This window comes from Hordeum vulgare, chromosome 1H, assembly GCF_904849725.1.
Source record: "Hordeum vulgare subsp. vulgare chromosome 1H, MorexV3_pseudomolecules_assembly, whole genome shotgun sequence".
NCBI classification, from domain to species: Eukaryota; Viridiplantae; Streptophyta; class Magnoliopsida; order Poales; family Poaceae; genus Hordeum; species Hordeum vulgare.
The window spans coordinates 376,974,246-376,992,177 of NC_058518.1; the positions used below are offsets into that span (position 1 = coordinate 376,974,246).

Below are 17,932 nucleotides of genomic sequence, written 5' to 3' on the forward strand. Positions count from 1 at the left end.
AGGTCGCAGCTTACAAGCTCGTACGAATAAGAAGCAGGGGCGCGTGACCTCTTCCTTTCCTTCCACTTTGGTAGTCCACCACGGGCCGCACGCCCGATACCTCGCTTGGGTCCCGCCGTGCTCGCGCCCCACACGCCAGCGACGGGACCTCCTCAGGTGAACCTGCCCTGTCCCACCACGCCAATCTACGAGCCTGCTACGAAACCTACGCACGAGAGCGAGGCGAGAATCGCGACCGGGCCGGGCTCATAAATAAACGCCACCGGCCCGTTTCCATTCCTCTACTCTCTTCCCCCTCTCTCTCTTCCTTCTTTCCTTCCTCTGCTCCTGCCAACTGGAAGTCTAGAAGCGTAATAAAGACGAGGGAATTCCCGAGACGAGACGAGACGAGCGTCTCCGCCAAGCTGCCGTTCCAAGCGTCGCCGGCGCACGCGGTGGTAACACGGGGGGAGGCATCCGGCCCGCAGGGCGGCGCGGCGCGGCGCGGCTTGTTGACCGGGGAGTTGACGCGCGCTAGCTCGGCCGGCGATGGACCGGCGTCTCGCCGCGGCGGTGGCCGTGGCGGCGGCGATTCTGTGGCTGGTCGTCGCGTCGGCGTCGGCCTCGTTGGCGGGGGCGGCGGCGGAGGAGCACGGGCAGAGGGGGGTGGCCGTGCGGCAGGGGCAGGGGCGCCACCGGCACGCGTACGCGGCGATGATGTACATGGGGACGCCGCGGGACTACGAGTTCTACGTGGCGGTGCGCGTGATGATGCGCTCCCTCTCCAGGGTCGGCGCCGACGCCGACCGCGTCCTCATCGCCTCCTCCGATGTGCCCCGCGACTGGGTCCGCGCAATGTGAGTGCACGCCCCCGCCCCTCCCCTCCCTCCCTCCCTCCCTCCCTTGGACTCTTCCGCCGCTTATGCTTACATTTGGGCGCGGTTGGTCGCGAGGAGAAACGGATTCGAGCTCCATCGTTGACGCGTTGCAGTTAATTTTGATCATTAAATTATAAGCAAGCGTTTCTTTCCTTTTCTTTTTCGTCAATGGCAAACGTTTCTTTCCTTGTGTGGGTGAGGACGAAGGCGAAGACGAGGGGTTGTTTTTGGCAAGTAATTTGTCCGCACGATGGCCTTGCGGGGGCGGGTCCTGGCCCCTGGCCCACCTACAGATAGGACTAGGAAGCTTCTGGAGTATCTAGTATTTTACTTACGTACTCACTCCGTTCCTAAATATAAGTTTTTAAAAAGATTTCACTAGGTGACTACATACGAAGCAAAATGTATGAATCTACACTCTAAATTATGTCTATATACATCCATATGTAGTCCTCTAGTAGAATTTCTAGAAAGACTTATATTTAGGAACGGAGGGAGTAAGTCTGAAGTCTCCATGCTGTTTACCATAAGTCTGCTCAAGTAAATGTTCTTGACTGACACATCACCGTTGTGTGCTCTTGATTAGTAGCACTATGTTACCACTCTCAGAGAATATGCTGTATTATGTGAGTACATGCTGTGAGCTTTGACGAGTAGGAGTATTTGTTTGGTGGCTTCTCTTATAAGAAATCGGTTGGTTTCCAGTTTGAGTGGTCAACTTTCCTTCCTCTTAATTAAATTGATTTCAAAATACAGTAGGAGTATATGTTTTGGATATGGTCAAAGCCGAAATGATTGGTTTGAACCATGGCCGCGCCCAAATCATAGCTAATTCATTTCAGAAAAGAAAGGAAATGCAACGCGAACAAAGATATGCATTCCGTTCCCAGTCTGAACTGAAATATGACATTTTGTGATGGTGGTGAACGGGAACAGGAGGGAGGAGGATGGCATGAGGGTGGTGGTTGTCGAGAACCTGAAGAATCCTTACGAGGGCAACCTTGGAGGAATGAACAGGAGGTTTAAGCTGACACTGAACAAGCTCTACGCATGGAGCTTGGTTGAATACGAGCGTGTCGTCATGATCGACTCCGACAACATCTTCCTCCAGAACACCGATGAGCTCTTCCAGTGTGGCCAGTTCTGTGCTGTTTTCATCAATCCATGCTACTTCCACACAGGCCTTTTCGTGCTCCAGGTATGGTCCCAGTTCTTCTGGTTTGTACCTTGCAATTTGTACCGCCTGTACCAAATGTCAAATTCTTCTTCTACTTGAAATGTTATGGGCCTGTTGAGCTGATCATGTAACGATCTGTGTTGAACTAGATCGTGTCCTTTAGTATGCTGATGATAGTACAGTTCCTAAACTGAGTCATATCGCTACCTCTGTTGATGATGGTACGTAGTGGCATAAGCCAGATGAGCAACTATTGATAGGTGGGACTATTGATAGGTTGGCATGATAGCTCCACTAAACCACCACAAACACACAGTCAGAAGATTTTTCTTAAATAATTGCCTATCTAGTTTCAGATCGGAAGGTATATCATTTGCCTTGACCACAGCTAATGCACCTGAAGATATCTTTCACGCAGATAACTTTTGTCTTCAAAAAGCATCTGACATTGGCGTTTTTATCCAATCTACAGCCTTCTAGGGATGTGTTTAATGGCATGCTTCATGACCTGGAGATTGGTCGTGACAACTCTGACGGTGCAGACCAAGGCTTTCTAGTCGGCTGCTTCCCGGACTTGCTGGACAAACCATTGTTCCATCCTCCTGAAAATGGCACCAAACTCAACGGAACATATCGCCTTCCTCTCGGCTATCAGATGGACGCATCATACTACTGTGAGCATCTCTGCCGTTCATCTCCATTCTCTAACCTTCGTATGGTTCTTGCTTCCAAAGATATTTACCGACATTTGACTGAAATATTGCAGATCTTAAACTGCATTGGCATGTTCCATGTGGGCCTAACAGCGTGATCACATTCCCCAGTGCCCCTTGGTTTAAACCCTGGTACTGGTGGTCCTGGCCAATCTTGCCACTGGGCCTTTCCTGGCACAAGCAACGCTGGGATGACCTTGGGTGAGTGAAAGCAACAATTTATGACCAGAATATATACTTGAGCAGATAGGAAAGAAATCATATGGCATGCATTCTGTGCATTTAATTTCTGCCTACTAACATTCCTTCCCTGGTCCACATTTCACAGTTATGCTGCTGAAATTCCGGTGGTCCTCATGGAGCTGCTAATGTACATAGGGATCATAGCGCTCACCAGACTGGCAAGGCCACAGATGACAAAACTGTGCTATAATCGGCGACCTGAGAAACAAGGTGCCCTGGTGCAGTGGCTAATCAAGCTGGCCGGGTTTGTGGCCATGATGGCTGCTTATACGATCCCGTTCTTCGTAATCCCATGCACAATTCATCCAATCATGGGTTGGTCCATGTACCTGTTTGGTGTCCTCGCCTTCTCAATGGTCGTGATCAATGCATTCCTGCTCCCACCGCTTGCCGTGCTCACAGCATGGCTTGGGATTGTTGGAATGCTCTTTGTCATGGCATTCCCTTGGTACCATGACGGTATTGCGAGGATTCTGGTAGTCGTCGCCTATGCGTTCTGCTCTGCACCATTCCTGTGGGCATCCATGGTGAGGGTGATGGACTCATTGCAAACAATGCTTGAGAGGGATCCGCACTTCCCCCGGCTTGGTGACCCTGCACCTGAGACTGAATTTAGCAAACTGTACTGATTCTTTTGTAAAGGTTTGATGTGCTTCATATCATCATATGGACAGCTGATTCAGATCGGCTGATTCTTCTTGATTCATTCTGACTATTTTGTCTCCAGCAATCCGCTTTGTAGCAGAAGTAACTTTAGAACATTGCCTGAGCAACTAATATTTGAATGCAGATACAAAAGATTGATCAGTTGTACTGAACTGAACGAAAAAACATTTCCATTGCATCCGCTGGGGAATGGGTCTGTTGTAAATTATCATTCAGTTCAAACTATGTTTGAGCAAGTTATTTCCTGTCTCCGTGATTTGGAAAACATGCATATAACTGATTTAACTGAAAGCTTTTCTTTCCATTTTTCTGGAAAAGAGAGTCTTGTGGTCCTGGGGACTCGATGCAGAACTCTTGAAAGCTATTAAAAAGCAGACGAATCATCACAACATTAATCTAGAAATCTACTCCCTCCGTTCCTAAATATAAGTCTTTCTAGGGATTCTACTAGAGGACTACATACGGATGTATATAGACATACTTTAGAGTGTAGATTCATTCATTTTGCTTCGTATGTAGTTATCTAGTGAAATCTCTTAAAAGACTTATATTTAGGAACGGAGGGAGTATGAATCAGCTACATAAGTATCTTGATAACAAATTGTCGATACAAAATCCGTAATAGAGCTAACGATGAGATTGTACAGTCAATTGAAGTTAGCTGATCGTATTATATGTTCAGGATGTAAAGCCCTCTCTAACACAACATAGTTGTTAAATTGTTGTCTAAAGTGGGAAAAGGTAGACACCCCTTCCTAAATATCAGCATCTTGCCTTGGTTTTGCTATTAATTTGTCCTGCAGTTCCTGTTGCCTAGGAAGAACAATCTGAGCCCCTTGACCTGATGACAAGAAGTATCTATCCAGAATCATCTACAGACAAAGTAAACTAGTCAAGTTGGAAGTTGGGACACACAAGAGCCTGTAAAAAATTGTGAATAGGCTAGAATGATATGTACCACAGCAGCATACGCATCAGATTTGTCGTCACGGGAAGACCTCTTGACACCCCTGAAGAACATGGGTATCAGACCGAGACAACGGTCGTAGTGAGATTTATCGAACTTGTTTTCTTGGTGGTTTTCGAAGTAAAGTTTATGACAGGTACTCCCTCCGTTCCTAAATATAAGACCTTTTAGAGATTACACTATAGACTATATACGGATGTATATAGACATATTTTAGAGTATGAATTCACTCGTTTTGCTCCGTATGTAGTCTATAGTGTAATCTCTAGAAGGTCTTATATTTAGGAACGGAGGGAGTAGTAGCAAAGTTGGCATGACTGACAGGGTAGACACCCTACCTTGAGATCATGTAATGAAGGGCGTCCACCGATGTTCCATGCTCATCCTGCAGGTAAACCCTCAAGCCCCTGCGCTGTTCAAACAAAACACACTGAGCCAGACTCAAAAGTACTGAAACACTGAACGCTTCTCTACTGGACTGAACTGAAGTGAAGAACACTGCAACAAGCCTTTTTCCCTCCTTGCTTGCTAGTGCGCTGCCCATTCTGTAACTGCAACCCAGAGGCCCACGCACGCACCTGTCGGCCGCCTGGACGGCGAGCCTTCCGGCGACGCTCCGCACCTTGTTAGACTGCGGAGTCTCTCTCCCGTCGGCTGAGACCGGCAGCCCGATGATCAGCTCGCCCGCCTCCTGCAAAACGGGGCAGGGGCAGCAAATTCACGCTCGATTGAAATGCCGGGCAGACTCAGGGCACAGAGAAGGGAACGAGAGAGAAGATGGAAAATTTTCTACCTGCTTCTGAGCTACGTCGAGCAACATCAGCTCCAGCTTCTGCCCCCGCAGCTTCAGAACCTGGCGGAATCAGCTAGCCCATTTTCAAATCCCAAAGTCACCCGAAGGGAGCAAAAGCGTAGTAGATTTCGAGTGTGAGGGCGCGTACGGTGAGGGGACGGGGCTGGGTGATGCCACGGCCTACGGCGAGCCCTGTGCGCGCGGCGCCCAGGTCCACGCCGAGGCTGAACCCGCCGCCGTGCCAGAGCGGCCGGCGCGCGTTCGGCTGGAGCCGGGCAGGAAGAACGCCCCCGGTGTCCCCGCTGCAGGTGGTGGGAGGAGGCGAGGCCCCGGTAATTCCTGCCCTTTGGCGCCCCGGGAGGCGCAGTGGAAGGATTCGCGGGAAGGCGGCGGCCCGTGGGAGCGGCATCGGCGCCGCTGGCTTCGCGGTTGCCATGGCGAAGTTCGGCGTAGTGGGGGCGATGCGACTACAGAGACCCCTGCCATTTTGTGGATGGATTTGGATAAGGGCCCTTATGGGCTTTATTGACCCTTACGGGCTTCGCTGAGCCTGCCAGTCACCTGGTCCCTTAGCATTGGGCCCCTCTTTGCTTAGCCGGGCCAGCATAGCACGATCAAGAAAGGACGGCTACGGCATGCCTTCGTCATTCTATTCAACTCCGGCTGTTGAAGTCATGTCTAAGTATTAAAGGGTATCTGCCGTCGTGATTGTTCGACCACCAGCGATCCCCCTCCTACCGCTAGCCATCATTTTACCAAAAAAAATTAATCCCTTCATAAAGTCATAGAAGAGTTATAACCTGATAAATACTTCATATCTGAATCTGTGATGCCATTACAATATCTCATGTCCAGCGTTTCCAGCTTTCTCAAGCCTGTAAAAGAAATAAAGAATGTTATGTTATTGCAACAGAGGCAAGTAGTTTTTCTGAGTTACTTGCTATTGAACGGAATGTGAATAAATAGGACGCATGCGAGTTCTTGTAGTGACTACAAACAAATATATGTATCACATGTCAGGAAATGAATAGAACACTAAAGATGCCCATATTGTTGTGATAACCGACAGTAATATGTATGGTTTAAGTCTTATACGTTGGAATAAATTAGGTGGTTGGGCATGCTTTACAAACAATTGTTTCATGGAACAAAATGCCACCTTTTAAGTGAACAAGGCCACCATGAATTTTTGGGCATCGCTCAAGGTCCAAATTTACCAAGTTAACTAGCTTTTGCTCCTTCACCTGTAAAAGCAGCACATTTCTTAAGGCTGAGCGATGTCATGTTTGAGAGGCCTGCAGAATGAAGACATACATCATACATCATAAAAATGAACATTCACCCCCCAGACTCGTACAGGTGTAAGAAAGCACAGCTACTGGATTATTGTCATCACTTACCTGACACTGTTTTAAGTCCATGTTCAGAAATTCGACCACAGTAATTGAATGCCAGACTTTGCACATTTGAGCAATCTTTAAGGAGATTCAATCCACTATTAGTCATATCAGAGCACAAAAAATCTCTACTATTAAAGGGGGGTCTGCCGTCGTGATCGTTCGACCACCAGCGATCCCCCTCCTACCGCTAGCCACCGTTCCATCGATTTTTTTAATCCCTTCATAAAACAGTCGATTAGTTCAATAAAAACCGGTTCAAAACAAACCCACTAAAACAAACAGGGCAGCCACGCATGCACGACCTGGCGATCCATCCCCCCGTCGCTAGCACAGACCCACCTCGTATGGTCAAAACTTGAACCTCCGCCTGAAGAAACGGTTCCAGGCACAGACCCACGAACGCACGCCTGCTCCATCGCCTGGTTTTTCCTCCGTCGCCTCCCTCGCCTGCTCGCCGTTCGCCGCACCAGAGGAGCACGTTGCCGCGACTGGTGCTGCCTCCCTCACCTACTTCGTCGTCTTCAACCTACTCCATCGCCTGGTGCTGCCTCCGTCGCCTCCCTCGCGTGCTCGCCGTCCGCCACACCAGAGGAGCCCTCGCCTCCATCGCATGGTCGCCTGCTCGCCGTTCGCCGCACCAGAGGATCCCTCGCCTCCATCGCCTGCTCGCTTGCTCGCCGCACCAGGGGAGGACCTTGCCGCACGCCTGGTGCTACCTCCCTCGCCTCCATCGCCTGGTGCTGCCTCGCCTGCTCGCCGTCCACCGCACCAGAGGAGCCCTCGCCTCCATCGCCTGGTCGCCTGGTCGCCGCACCAGACGAGGACCTTGCCGCGCTGGTGCTGCCTTCCTCGTCTCCCTCGTCTGCCCTGCCTACTCCATCGTCTTCAAACTGCGCCTGGAGAAGAGCACCTTGTCGCGCCTGGTGCTGCCTCCCTCGCCATCAACCTGCGCCTGAAGATCCGGCAACCATATCCTCGTGCGTGCCTCTTCCAGGTACACCTCAAAATCAAAAGGAGTTAAGTTTAGAACAGGTACACCTCAAAACGAATTAAATTTAGATTGGATACGCCTGGTGAAGTTCCCTGATCACCTCCCAGGCTTCTTTTGCTGTGTTATTTCTGCATACATGACGTGCTACATCATTGGGATAACATAGTAGATAGGAAAAAAAAATACAGAACAAAAATATTCAACGATGGCTCTATACTCTCCTTCCTATTCTTTGATGTTTATAGAGGTTTACAAACAATTCACGTCCAACACGGCACACGTACTTGCCCAGAATTTCCATAATGCTTATTATTCTAGCCACATGTCAATGCTAAGTAGGGATTGGCATTTTTCACATGAAAAATAAAGTCATAGAAGAGTTATAACCTGATAAATACTTCATATCTGAATCGGTGATGCCATTACAATATCTCATGTTCAGCGTTTCCAGTTTTCTCAAGCCTGTAAAAGAAATAAAGAATGTTATGTTATTGCAACAGAGGCAAGTAGTTTTTCTGAGTTACTTGCTATTGAACGGAATGTGAATAAATAGGACGCATGCGAGTTCTTGTAGTGACTACAAACAAATATATGTATCACATGTCAGGAAATGAAAATGTATAGAATAGAACACTAAAGATGCCCATATTGTTGTGATAACCGACAGTAACATGTATGGTTTAAGTCTTATACGTTGGAATAAATTAGGTGGTTGGGCATGCTTTACAAACAATTGTTTCATGGAACAAAATGCCACCTTTTAAGTGAACAAGGCCACCATGAATTTTTGGGCATCGCTCAAGGTCCAAATTTACCAAGTTAACTAGCTTTTGCTCCTTCACCTGTAAAAGCAGCACATTTCTTAAGGCTGAGCGATGTCATGTTTGAGAGGCCTGCAGAATGAAGACATACATCATACATCATAAAAATGAACATTCACCCCCCAGACTCGTACAGGTGTAAGAACGCACAGCTACTGGACTATTGTCATCACTTACCTAACACTGTTTTAAGTCCATGTTCAGAAATTCGATCACAGTAATTGCATGCCAGACTTTGCACATTTGAGCAATCTTTAAGGAGATTCAATCCACTATCAGTCACATAAGAGCACAAAAAATAACCATATAACATCATATCGCAGTTACCAAAAGTATGAGATAAGGCTAAAGGAAGTATATTGCGAGACCTGCAAAAAACTCCATGGACAGGTAATAAGCTTGCTTTGCATTCACTTTGTTGTGATAGTCATATGTTGCATTCCAATTCATTATTAGAGAATCAAAAACACTTCTAGCAGTTGCATGGTAAGCCATTAGGGGTGAAGCGTGCTCTGGCGAGAACAACGGTGTGAAGTCTGCATGGTGTTGGATATTTGACGTGATGTCGGAAGAATCAATGGAAGTTAGCACGGCTGAAAGCCCTGAGTTGCAAGAACAACAATATTAGGATCAGAAATCTTATAAAGAGTAGGTATTAAACAGTCAAGGGTCGAAACAAAAAACTGCATGGGATATTGTTCTCGTGTGAAAATTCTTGCACAAAATCGTACATAATATACTGTATCACCATTTGCATTCTACTAGAACCCTCCACCTCTCTTTGTATGCAACATGTTTAATTGACTCTTTTTTCTCCGAGTAGCAAGTTCAGATGACTTTGCTCAAAGTATATATCTGTCGAAGTTTGACTATATTTATAAAATAATGTCTACCAAACAAACCTATGTTTAAAAATTAAAATTGACAAAACAATGTGTACATTAAGATATTTTTCTAAAAAGTAGGGACACTAAAAGCTATTGTGCCTGCTTCTACAACAAGCATAGTTAATTTAGATAATATACCCAACAAGCATAAATGCCTGGGTCTCCGTTGCACCACCATCAAATGATTTATCAGCAAGGCCAGCTTATGGGTTTTCTAGAAGAAATAATGTCCCCTCCCACTCACTCACACGGCACACCTCTCATGTGATTCCGTTCCAGTAATGCTGAGCTAGGAAAGTACAGAGATTGTGATCTCAGGATTCAGATTGTATTATAGTTGCATATGTTATTGTTTTTACCATTATCAGGCCAATGAAAGATAAGTTCTTTGAATGCCAAGGATCAGTAGGAAGTTTCAAGCAAAAGACTGAGATATACAGTGCTAAAATAAAATACGCATGCATGTGGCCTGAGTACATGTGAAATTTTGTTCAATAATACGTTGTATTATGTGCTGCACAAAAAAAACGAAATTTCTGCCCCACAACACAAAAACAAACCCCTAATTTTCATGTATTTTGTTCTTTTGTATCTTTTACATGCAAGCATGTATATTGCCGAAAATTTGGCCCGATATACTGCATTGCTATATGTTCATGCACTCTTTTTTTAAAATGTAAAGATGTGGTTTTTTGAACTTCAAAATAAAGTGCTCCGTTGCTCAGAAATCAATTTTCGTTGCTTAGCTAGGTGCATTTGGACTGAACTTCAGCGGTGGTGTGGAGTGGTGTGGACTAAGATCCACTCTCACTCTGTAGTTTTCTCGAATCTCCGTGCCCATTCCGCACCTCCACCATTCCCCATCCACTCTCACATAAAGAGATGAATGGTGTGGCAACGCATCCTCCGCCCCGCCGTCCCGCTACCTCGGCTCCGGCTCCGCCTCGCCCCCGTCGCCAGCCGGCGTAATAGCCCGCTCCTCCGCTGCTCCGCGTCCGGCGGTGACGGCGGCGGCGGGACCGACAAGGTTCTTGAGGAGAAGAGGAAGCACCGGGCCGAGCTCACCGCCCGCATTTCCTCCGACGAGTTCACCGCCCAAGGCCCCGGGTCAGTCAGTCAGTTCCCCGGCCAATCCCTTATCCTCCTCTCCACGCATTTCTTGCTCCTCCTGCAGCTCCGGCGCTGATTGGATTAGGCGCCGTGTTTGAATTGTTCCGTTCAGATGGCTCGCGCCCGTCGCGGCGAGGCTGGTCAAGCTGGGCCCGCCCGGGGAGCTCGCGGCCGGGCTGCTCACCAAGGTAGCGGGCGGCGCGCGCACGGGCCCGGAGCTGCCGCAGGCGGTCGGGTCGCTGGCTTCCGTCGCCGGGGAGGCCTTCTTCCTGCCGCTCTACGACCTCTTCCTCACCTACGGCGGCGTCTTCCGCCTCAACTTCGGGCCCAAGGTGACCGCACCATCAAGCTAGCGAATTGCCCCCAAAACTGCAGTCTTGTGAACCCTGTCATGTTGCTAATGGTCTGTACATTTTTTTTTTCATCATCATCTTCTTTCTCCAGCCTTTCCTCATCGTCCTATATATCTATTCCTCACACTCTAATTTCTTTTTCTGATTTTTGATTAGAAAAGAGGAACTTGGAATTTTGTTGATGACTCGCAAGCAGCAGAAAAATCATCCAGTTTCTAATTTTCTAGCCATATCCAAGTACCTTGTTACATACCTTTCTTAGCAGTTTTATTTCATTAGCAGTGTTCTTTTGTTAGTTGAAATACCACAGTTCTTAATTTCTTGTATCATATGTTTGTGGTCTAATTAGCAAAATTATTGTTAATTTAGAAACATGTGCATTGCCACGGAAAAAATATATGAAGCGTCATAGTGGCTCTTAAGTTTTGATGATGATATATTATTAGAGAATAAATGAAAGAATTGGGGTGGAATTTAATTTGCTGGAAGCGAGTATGGCACTACAATGCTTCTAATAGCTTTATAGTTCTATATATGTACATAATGCAAACCTATGCATTCAGGAGCCTTTTTTGCTACGGAACTCTGAAGCACGTGGTTGAAGTAAACATTGTACAGAGTACGGAGAAAGACTTCGCATATTCAGCAGCAGACTCCAAGCTGCTGGTGCGAAAACAGAATTTGCACCGTACAACAGGCAAAGCCTCACTACAGAGTTCCACATAGGGATATGCTTTTTGCAAAGGTAATTGTGCTTTTTTTTTCTGAATGATGGGTAATAGAGATTTCTAATTTTAATACATGTTCATGCTATACGAGGATGCCAAGGAGATCAATCAGATTTCTTTACACATTAAAATCATGTTTCTGCTTTGTCTTTGATCAGGTGCTATCTTTTGATAAATATGACCTGGGATATTTTAATGGATTGAAGTTGACTCGAACCTCGAGCAAGTGTTGGTTATCCCCTTGATATTGTAGTATGCAGTGCTTTGGGTGCAGATATGTATGAGTGTGTCTATCCAACACGCACCGCTCGCTTTGGGAATGCACTTGTGCCTGAGGTAGGAAAGTTCTTTCCCTGACAATCATATGCAATTCAAGCTACAGGAACTGTGTGAAGCATTTTATTTTAACACTGATAAGTATATCTCAGTCTTTTGCTTGAAACTTCCTACTGATCCTTGGCATTCAAAGAACTTATCTTCCATTGACCTGATATTGGTAAAAACAGTAACATATGCAACCATAATACGATCTGAACCCTGAGATCACAATCTCTGTACTTTCCTAGCTCAGCATTACTGCAACGGAATCACATGAGAGGTGTGTCCGTGTGAGTGAGTGGGAGGGGACATTATTTCTTCTAGAAAACCCATAAGCTGGCCTTGCTGATAAATCATTTGATGGTGGTGCAACGGAGACCCAGGCATTTATACTTGTTGGGTATATTATCTAAATTAACTATGTTTGTTGTAGAAGCAGGCACAATAGCTTTTAGTGTCGCTACTTTTTAGAAAAATATCTTAATGTACACATTGTTTTGTCAATTTTAATTTTTAAACAGAGGTTTGTTTGGTAGACATTATTTTATAAATATAGTCAAACTTCGACAGATATATACTTTGAGCAAAGTCATCTGAACTTGCTACCCGCAGAAAAAAGAGTCAATTAAACATGTTGCATACAAAGAGAGGTGGAGGGTTCTAGTAGAATGCAAATGGTGATACAGTATATTATGTACAGAATTTGCACCGTACAACACACAAAGCCTCACTACAGAGTTCCGCATAGGGATATGCTTTTTGCAAAGGTAATTGTGCTTTTTTCTGAATGATGGGGAATAGAGATTTCTAATTTTAATACATGTTCATGCTATACGAGGATGCCAAGGAGATGAATCAGATTTCTTTACACATTAAAATCATGTTTCTGCTTTGTCTTTGATCAGGTGCTATGTTTTGATAAATATGACCTGGGATATTTTAATGGACTGAAGTTGACTCGAACCTCGAGCAAGTGTTGGTTATCCCCTTGATATTGTAGTATGCAGTGCTTTGGGTGCAGATATGTATGAGTGTGTCTATCCAACACGCACCGCTCGCTTTGGGAGTGCACTTGTGCCTGAGGTAGGAAAGTTCTTTCCCTGACAATCATATGCAATTCAAGCTACAGGAACTGTGTGAAGCATTTTATTTTAGCACTGTATATCTCAGTCTTTTGCTTGAAACTTCCTACTGATCCTTGGCATTCAAAGAACTTATCTTCCATTGGCCTGATAATGGTAAAAACAGTAACATATGCAACCATAATACAATCTGAACCCTGAGATCACAATCTCTGTACTTTCCTAGCTCAGCATTACTGGAACGGAATCACATGAGAGGTGTGTCCGTGTGAGTGAGTGGGAGGGGACATTATTTCTTCTAGAAAATCCATAAGCTGGCCTTGCTGATAAATCATTTGATGGTGGTGCAACGGAGACCCAGGCATTTATGCTTGTTGGGTATATTATCTAAATTAACTATGCTTGTTGTAGAAGCAGGCACAATAGCTTTTAGTGTCCCTACTTTTTAGAAAAATATCTTAATGTACACATTGTTTTGTCAATTTTAATTTTTAAACATAGGTTTGTTTGGTAGACATTATTTTATAAATATAGTCAAACTTCGACAGATATATACTTTGAGCAAAGTCATCTGAACTTGCTACCCGGAGAAAAAAGAGTCAATTAAACATGTTGCATACAAAGAGAGGTGGAGGGTTCTAGTAGAATGCAAATGGTGATACAGTATATTATGTACGATTTTGTGCAAGAATTTTCACACGAGGACAATATCCCATGCAGTTTTTTGTTTCGACCCTTGACTGTTTAATACCTACTCTTTATAAGATTTCTGATCCTAATATTGTTGTTCTTGCAACTCAGGGCTTTCAGCCGTGCTAACTTCCATTGATTCTTCCGACATCACGTCAAATATCCAACACCATGCAGACTTCACACCGTTGTTCTCGCCAGAGCACGCTTCACCCCTAATGGCTTACCATGCAACTGCTAGAAGTGTTTTTGATTCTCTAATAATGAATTGGAATGCAACATATGACTATCACAACAAAGTGAATGCAAAGCAAGCTTATTACCTGTCCATGGAGTTTTTTGCAGGTCTCGCAATATACTTCCTTTAGCCTTATCTCATACTTTTGGTAACTGCGATATGATGTTATATGGTTATTTTTTGTGCTCTTATGTGACTGATAGTGGATTGAATCTCCTTAAAGATTGCTCAAATGTGCAAAGTCTGGCATGCAATTACTGTGATCGAATTTCTGAACATGGACTTAAAACAGTGTTAGGTAAGTGATGACAATAGTCCAGTAGCTGTGCGTTCTTACACCTGTACGAGTCTGGGGGGTGAATGTTCATTTTTATGATGTATGATGTATGTCTTCATTCTGCAGGCCTCTCAAACATGACATCGCTCAGCCTTAAGAAATGTGCTGCTTTTACAGGTGAAGGAGCAAAAGCTAGTTAACTTGGTAAATTTGGACCTTGAGCGATGCCCAAAAATTCATGGTGGCCTTGTTCACTTAAAAGGTGGCATTTTGTTCCATGAAACAATTGTTTGTAAAGCATGCCCAACCACCTAATTTATTCCAACGTATAAGACTTAAACCATACATGTTACTGTCGGTTATCACAACAATATGGGCATCTTTAGTGTTCTATTCTATACATTTTCATTTCCTGACATGTGATACATATATTTGTTTGTAGTCACTACAAGAACTCGCATGCGTCCTATTTATTCACATTCCGTTCAATAGCAAGTAACTCAGAAAAACTACTTGCCTCTGTTGCAATAACATAACATTCTTTATTTCTTTTACAGGCTTGAGAAAACTGGAAACGCTGAACATGAGATATTGTAATGGCATCACCGATTCAGATATGAAGTATTTATCAGGTTATAACTCTTCTATGACTTTATTTTTCATGTGAAAAATGCCAATCCCTACTTAGCATTGACATGTGGCTAGAATAATAAGCATTATGGAAATTCTGGGCAAGTACGTGTGCCGTGTTGGACGTGAATTGTTTGTAAACCTCTATAAACATCAAAGAATAGGAAGGAGAGTATAGAGCCATCGTTGAATATTTTTGTTCTGTATTTTTTTTTCCTATCTACTATGTTATCCCAATGATGTAGCACGTCATGTATGCAGAAATAACACAGCAAAAGAAGCCTGGGAGGTGATCAGGGAACTTCACCAGGCGTATCCAATCTAAATTTAATTCGTTTTGAGGTGTACCTGTTCTAAACTTAACTCCTTTTGATTTTGAGGTGTACCTGGAAGAGGCACGCACGAGGATATGGTTGCCGGATCTTCAGGCGCAGGTTGATGGCGAGGGAGGCAGCACCAGGCGCGACAAGGTGCTCTTCTCCAGGCGCAGTTTGAAGACGATGGAGTAGGCAGGGCAGACGAGGGAGACGAGGAAGGCAGCACCAGCGCGGCAAGGTCCTCGTCTGGTGCGGCGACCAGGCGACCAGGCGATGGAGGCGAGGGCTCCTCTGGTGCGGTGGACGGCGAGCAGGCGAGGCAGCACCAGGCGATGGAGGCGAGGGAGGTAGCACCAGGCGTGCGGCAAGGTCCTCCCCTGGTGCGGCGAGCAGGCGATGGAGGCGAGGGATCCTCTGGTGTGGCGAACGGCGAGCAGGCGACCATGCGATGGAGGCGAGGGCTCCTCTGGTGTGGCGGACGGCGAGCACGCGAGGGAGGCGACGGAGGCAGCACCAGGCGATGGAGCAGGTTGAAGACGACGAAGTAGGTGAGGGAGGCAGCACCAGTCGCGGCAACGTGCTCCTCTGGTGCGGCGAACGGCGAGCAGGCGAGGGAGGCGACGGAGGAAAAACCAGGCGATGGAGCAGGCGTGCGTTCGTGGGTCTGTGCCTGGAACCGTTTCTTCAGGCGGAGGTTCAAGTTTTGACCATACGAGGTGGGTTTGTGCTAGCGACCGGGGGATGGATCGCCAGGTCGTGCATGCGTGGCTGCCCTGTTTGTTTTAGTGGGTTTGTTTTGAACCGGTTTTTATTGAACTAATCGACTGTTTTATGAAGGGATTAAAAAAATCGATGGAACGGTGGCTAGCGGTAGGAGGGGGATCGCTGGTGGTCGAACGATCACGACGGCAGATCCCCTTTAATAGTAGAGATAATGAGACTCTTTGAAAGTTCATAAAAACAATTCAACATCTTCATTTGTGAGTATACTCTGGTTTTGTTTCATGTCTTGTTTCGGCCTTGGGATCTGACATGAAGAACTTGTCTTGTCTTGTTTCCACGAAATGTTAGAGCATTTGTGAGTATACTCTGGTTTTGTTTCATGTCTTGTCTTGTTTCCACGAAATGTTAAAGAGTTTCTGACATGGAAGAACAACACATAAAGGAAACATGAAGCTCCTGCATCACGACTCCCATGGGATTGTTGTGGTTCGTACATTTTATTTGCAGAACTATTACATGGTAGTCTTGAAGTAAATACTCTTATTTTTTTTTTACCTAATATGTTGTTGTAACTCCATAAGAATAAAACAGTCATATGTCGTGCGTAGCAATCATGTAACTTCAACTGTTTTGTGGCAACACACGGATATTTTATTTGAACTAGATCATTGAACTCCATCTCTTCTTTCAAGCAAAGAATGATTGAGGAGACACATTACTGTGGAGGAAAGATGATAGACAAAGCCAATATATGTCGCAAAGTAAATGAAAATCATATGCCGTGGCAATGCACGGGCATCCAACTAGTAAAACAAAAAACGAAAATCAACTCCAATGGTTTCTTTTTATTATCAAAATGTCGGGATCCCGATCCTGAGTCATAAGAACCTAGCCTGTAACACATCACATCACTTTGCGGCCTCACGCACGGTAAACTCCACGGCTGTCGCCTTGCCTTGGCCGGGACCGTTTGCGTCTTTTGACTCACGTATATGAATATGTTGCTAGCGTTCAAACGACAAAGAACCCGGGTCGACATGACTAGTTATAAATCCAAGCGGTACATCCGTACAGGGACAGGCATACATAACCCAGCAAAGCAGGTGTCGATCAACAGCGTGTGTAGACGAGTCGTAGCAAGCTACAAGGACTCCATTAGACCGCGTGACTTTTCTCCGAGGGGACAAACACAGCAGCAAAGAAGGATACACGCCGGTCAATCAATGTGTCTAGAGCAGTAGCAAGCTACCAAGGCTCGATAGAAGCACAAAGAGGCATTTCCCAGTAAAGAGTACTACTAAAGGCACACAACTAGGTGTCGAATCCCACACATATAATGCATTTCATAACATACACACAATATGCACGATATGTGTAGATACAACATGGCATCACAACATAACTCTATGACTCAAGCTTTTATTAAGGACTCATAAGAATCAACATAGTGTGTTATTACAAACAGGGGTCCCGTGACCCAACACTCAAGTCATACAAACAACAATCGGAAGCAAATCATGTCTGGGTACAGACATCTACTAAAAGTGGTTGGAAGAGCCTGAAAAGCTACTACGACCCTACCAAAGGAGTCAGACCTCTGTCTGGGATTCCCAAGCTATTCCGGTCAACATTGAACACATCGCGTAGAACCTTTTAAAGAGACTAAATCCTCTCTGTAAAAACATAAATAAAGCAACCGTGAGTACAAAGGTACTCAGCAAGTCTTACATCAGAACTATCTACATATGCATCATGTTTCAATGAAAGGATTGTGGGGTTTGATTGCAGCAAGCCAGCTTTGACTCTTGGCTAACCTGTACTATGACTACAAGTTCTTTCTTTGAGGTGGGATAGCACACACGAGTCCACATATTCACCAATTCAATACACCACTATGGATCCACTCTCGTCTCCCTACGAGAAGGCCTTCCATAGCACTCACACTTATCCT

At 45.4% G+C, this 17,932-nt stretch overlaps 3 protein-coding genes across 9 annotated transcripts; 2 read left to right on the plus strand and 1 right to left on the minus strand.

Moving 5' to 3' along the window:
• Nucleotides 1-273: 273 nt before the first annotated feature.
• LOC123438491 (putative glucuronosyltransferase PGSIP7) lies at nucleotides 274-3,896 on the plus strand. The gene is made up of 5 exons (XM_045115781.1): nucleotides 274-836; nucleotides 1,794-2,055; nucleotides 2,507-2,708; nucleotides 2,801-2,948; nucleotides 3,076-3,896. Exons 1-5 carry the CDS (start codon nucleotides 529-531, stop codon nucleotides 3,617-3,619), a joined length of 1,464 nt encoding a protein of 487 aa, XP_044971716.1. The 5' UTR covers nucleotides 274-528; the 3' UTR covers nucleotides 3,620-3,896.
• Nucleotides 3,897-4,225: 329 nt separating this feature from the next.
• LOC123438507 (putative pre-16S rRNA nuclease) lies at nucleotides 4,226-8,230 on the minus strand. Of its 3 annotated transcripts, none has more exons than XM_045115783.1 (9): nucleotides 6,817-7,145; nucleotides 6,576-6,711; nucleotides 6,217-6,291; nucleotides 5,565-5,895; nucleotides 5,417-5,476; nucleotides 5,202-5,314; nucleotides 4,962-5,030; nucleotides 4,615-4,666; nucleotides 4,226-4,528 (listed from the first exon to the last, which is right to left on the minus strand). In XM_045115783.1, exons 4-9 carry the CDS (start codon nucleotides 5,850-5,852, stop codon nucleotides 4,412-4,414), a joined length of 699 nt encoding a protein of 232 aa, XP_044971718.1. In that variant the 5' UTR covers nucleotides 5,853-5,895; nucleotides 6,217-6,291; nucleotides 6,576-6,711; nucleotides 6,817-7,145; the 3' UTR covers nucleotides 4,226-4,411. The 3 variants fall into 3 exon arrangements, with proteins under 3 accessions (XP_044971718.1, XP_044971717.1, XP_044971719.1); XM_045115782.1 differs by having other exon boundaries at nucleotides 5,565-6,079; XM_045115784.1 differs by lacking the exons at nucleotides 6,217-6,291; nucleotides 6,576-6,711; nucleotides 6,817-7,145 and adding an exon at nucleotides 8,195-8,230 and having other exon boundaries at nucleotides 5,565-6,079.
• Nucleotides 8,231-10,272: 2,042 nt separating this feature from the next.
• LOC123438544 (protein LUTEIN DEFICIENT 5, chloroplastic-like) lies at nucleotides 10,273-13,947 on the plus strand. Of its 5 annotated transcripts, XM_045115785.1 has the most exons (5): nucleotides 10,273-10,622; nucleotides 10,738-10,957; nucleotides 11,135-11,215; nucleotides 11,542-11,723; nucleotides 11,865-12,042. In XM_045115785.1, the coding sequence occupies exons 1-3, from the start codon at nucleotides 10,402-10,404 to the stop codon at nucleotides 11,195-11,197; spliced, it is 504 nt and encodes a 167-aa protein (XP_044971720.1). In that variant the 5' UTR covers nucleotides 10,273-10,401; the 3' UTR covers nucleotides 11,198-11,215; nucleotides 11,542-11,723; nucleotides 11,865-12,042. The 5 variants fall into 5 exon arrangements, 4 of the variants coding, with proteins under 4 accessions (XP_044971720.1, XP_044971724.1, XP_044971722.1 ...); XM_045115789.1 differs by lacking the exon at nucleotides 11,865-12,042 and having other exon boundaries at nucleotides 10,738-11,028; nucleotides 11,140-11,215; nucleotides 11,542-11,558; XM_045115787.1 differs by lacking the exon at nucleotides 11,865-12,042 and having other exon boundaries at nucleotides 10,738-11,028; nucleotides 11,542-11,553.
• The last annotated feature ends 3,985 nt before the right edge of the window (nucleotides 13,948-17,932 follow it).

Bases quoted from the DNA above. Each gene is read 5' to 3' on its own strand.
- LOC123438491 (XM_045115781.1), top strand. From the start codon at position 529: ATGGACCGGCGTCTCGCCGCGGCGGTGGCCGTGGCGGCGGCGATTCTG. The intron at 837-1,793 runs GTGAGTGCACGC...GAACGGGAACAG, and splicing joins CGCGACTGGGTCCGCGCAAT to GAGGGAGGAGGATGGCATGA. The intron at 2,709-2,800 runs GTGAGCATCTCT...GAAATATTGCAG, and splicing joins GATGGACGCATCATACTACT to ATCTTAAACTGCATTGGCAT.
- LOC123438507 (XM_045115784.1), bottom strand. From the start codon at position 5,852: ATGGCAACCGCGAAGCCAGCGGCGCCGATGCCGCTCCCACGGGCCGCC. The intron at 5,477-5,564 runs GTACGCGCCCTC...TGATTCCGCCAG, and splicing joins CCCAGCCCCGTCCCCTCACC to GTTCTGAAGCTGCGGGGGCA. The intron at 5,315-5,416 runs GTAGAAAATTTT...CCCGTTTTGCAG, and splicing joins TCGACGTAGCTCAGAAGCAG to GAGGCGGGCGAGCTGATCAT.
- LOC123438544 (XM_045115785.1), top strand. From the start codon at position 10,402: ATGGTGTGGCAACGCATCCTCCGCCCCGCCGTCCCGCTACCTCGGCTC. The intron at 10,623-10,737 runs GTCAGTCAGTCA...TGTTCCGTTCAG, and splicing joins TTCACCGCCCAAGGCCCCGG to ATGGCTCGCGCCCGTCGCGG. The intron at 10,958-11,134 runs GTGACCGCACCA...ATTTTTGATTAG, and splicing joins GCCTCAACTTCGGGCCCAAG to AAAAGAGGAACTTGGAATTT.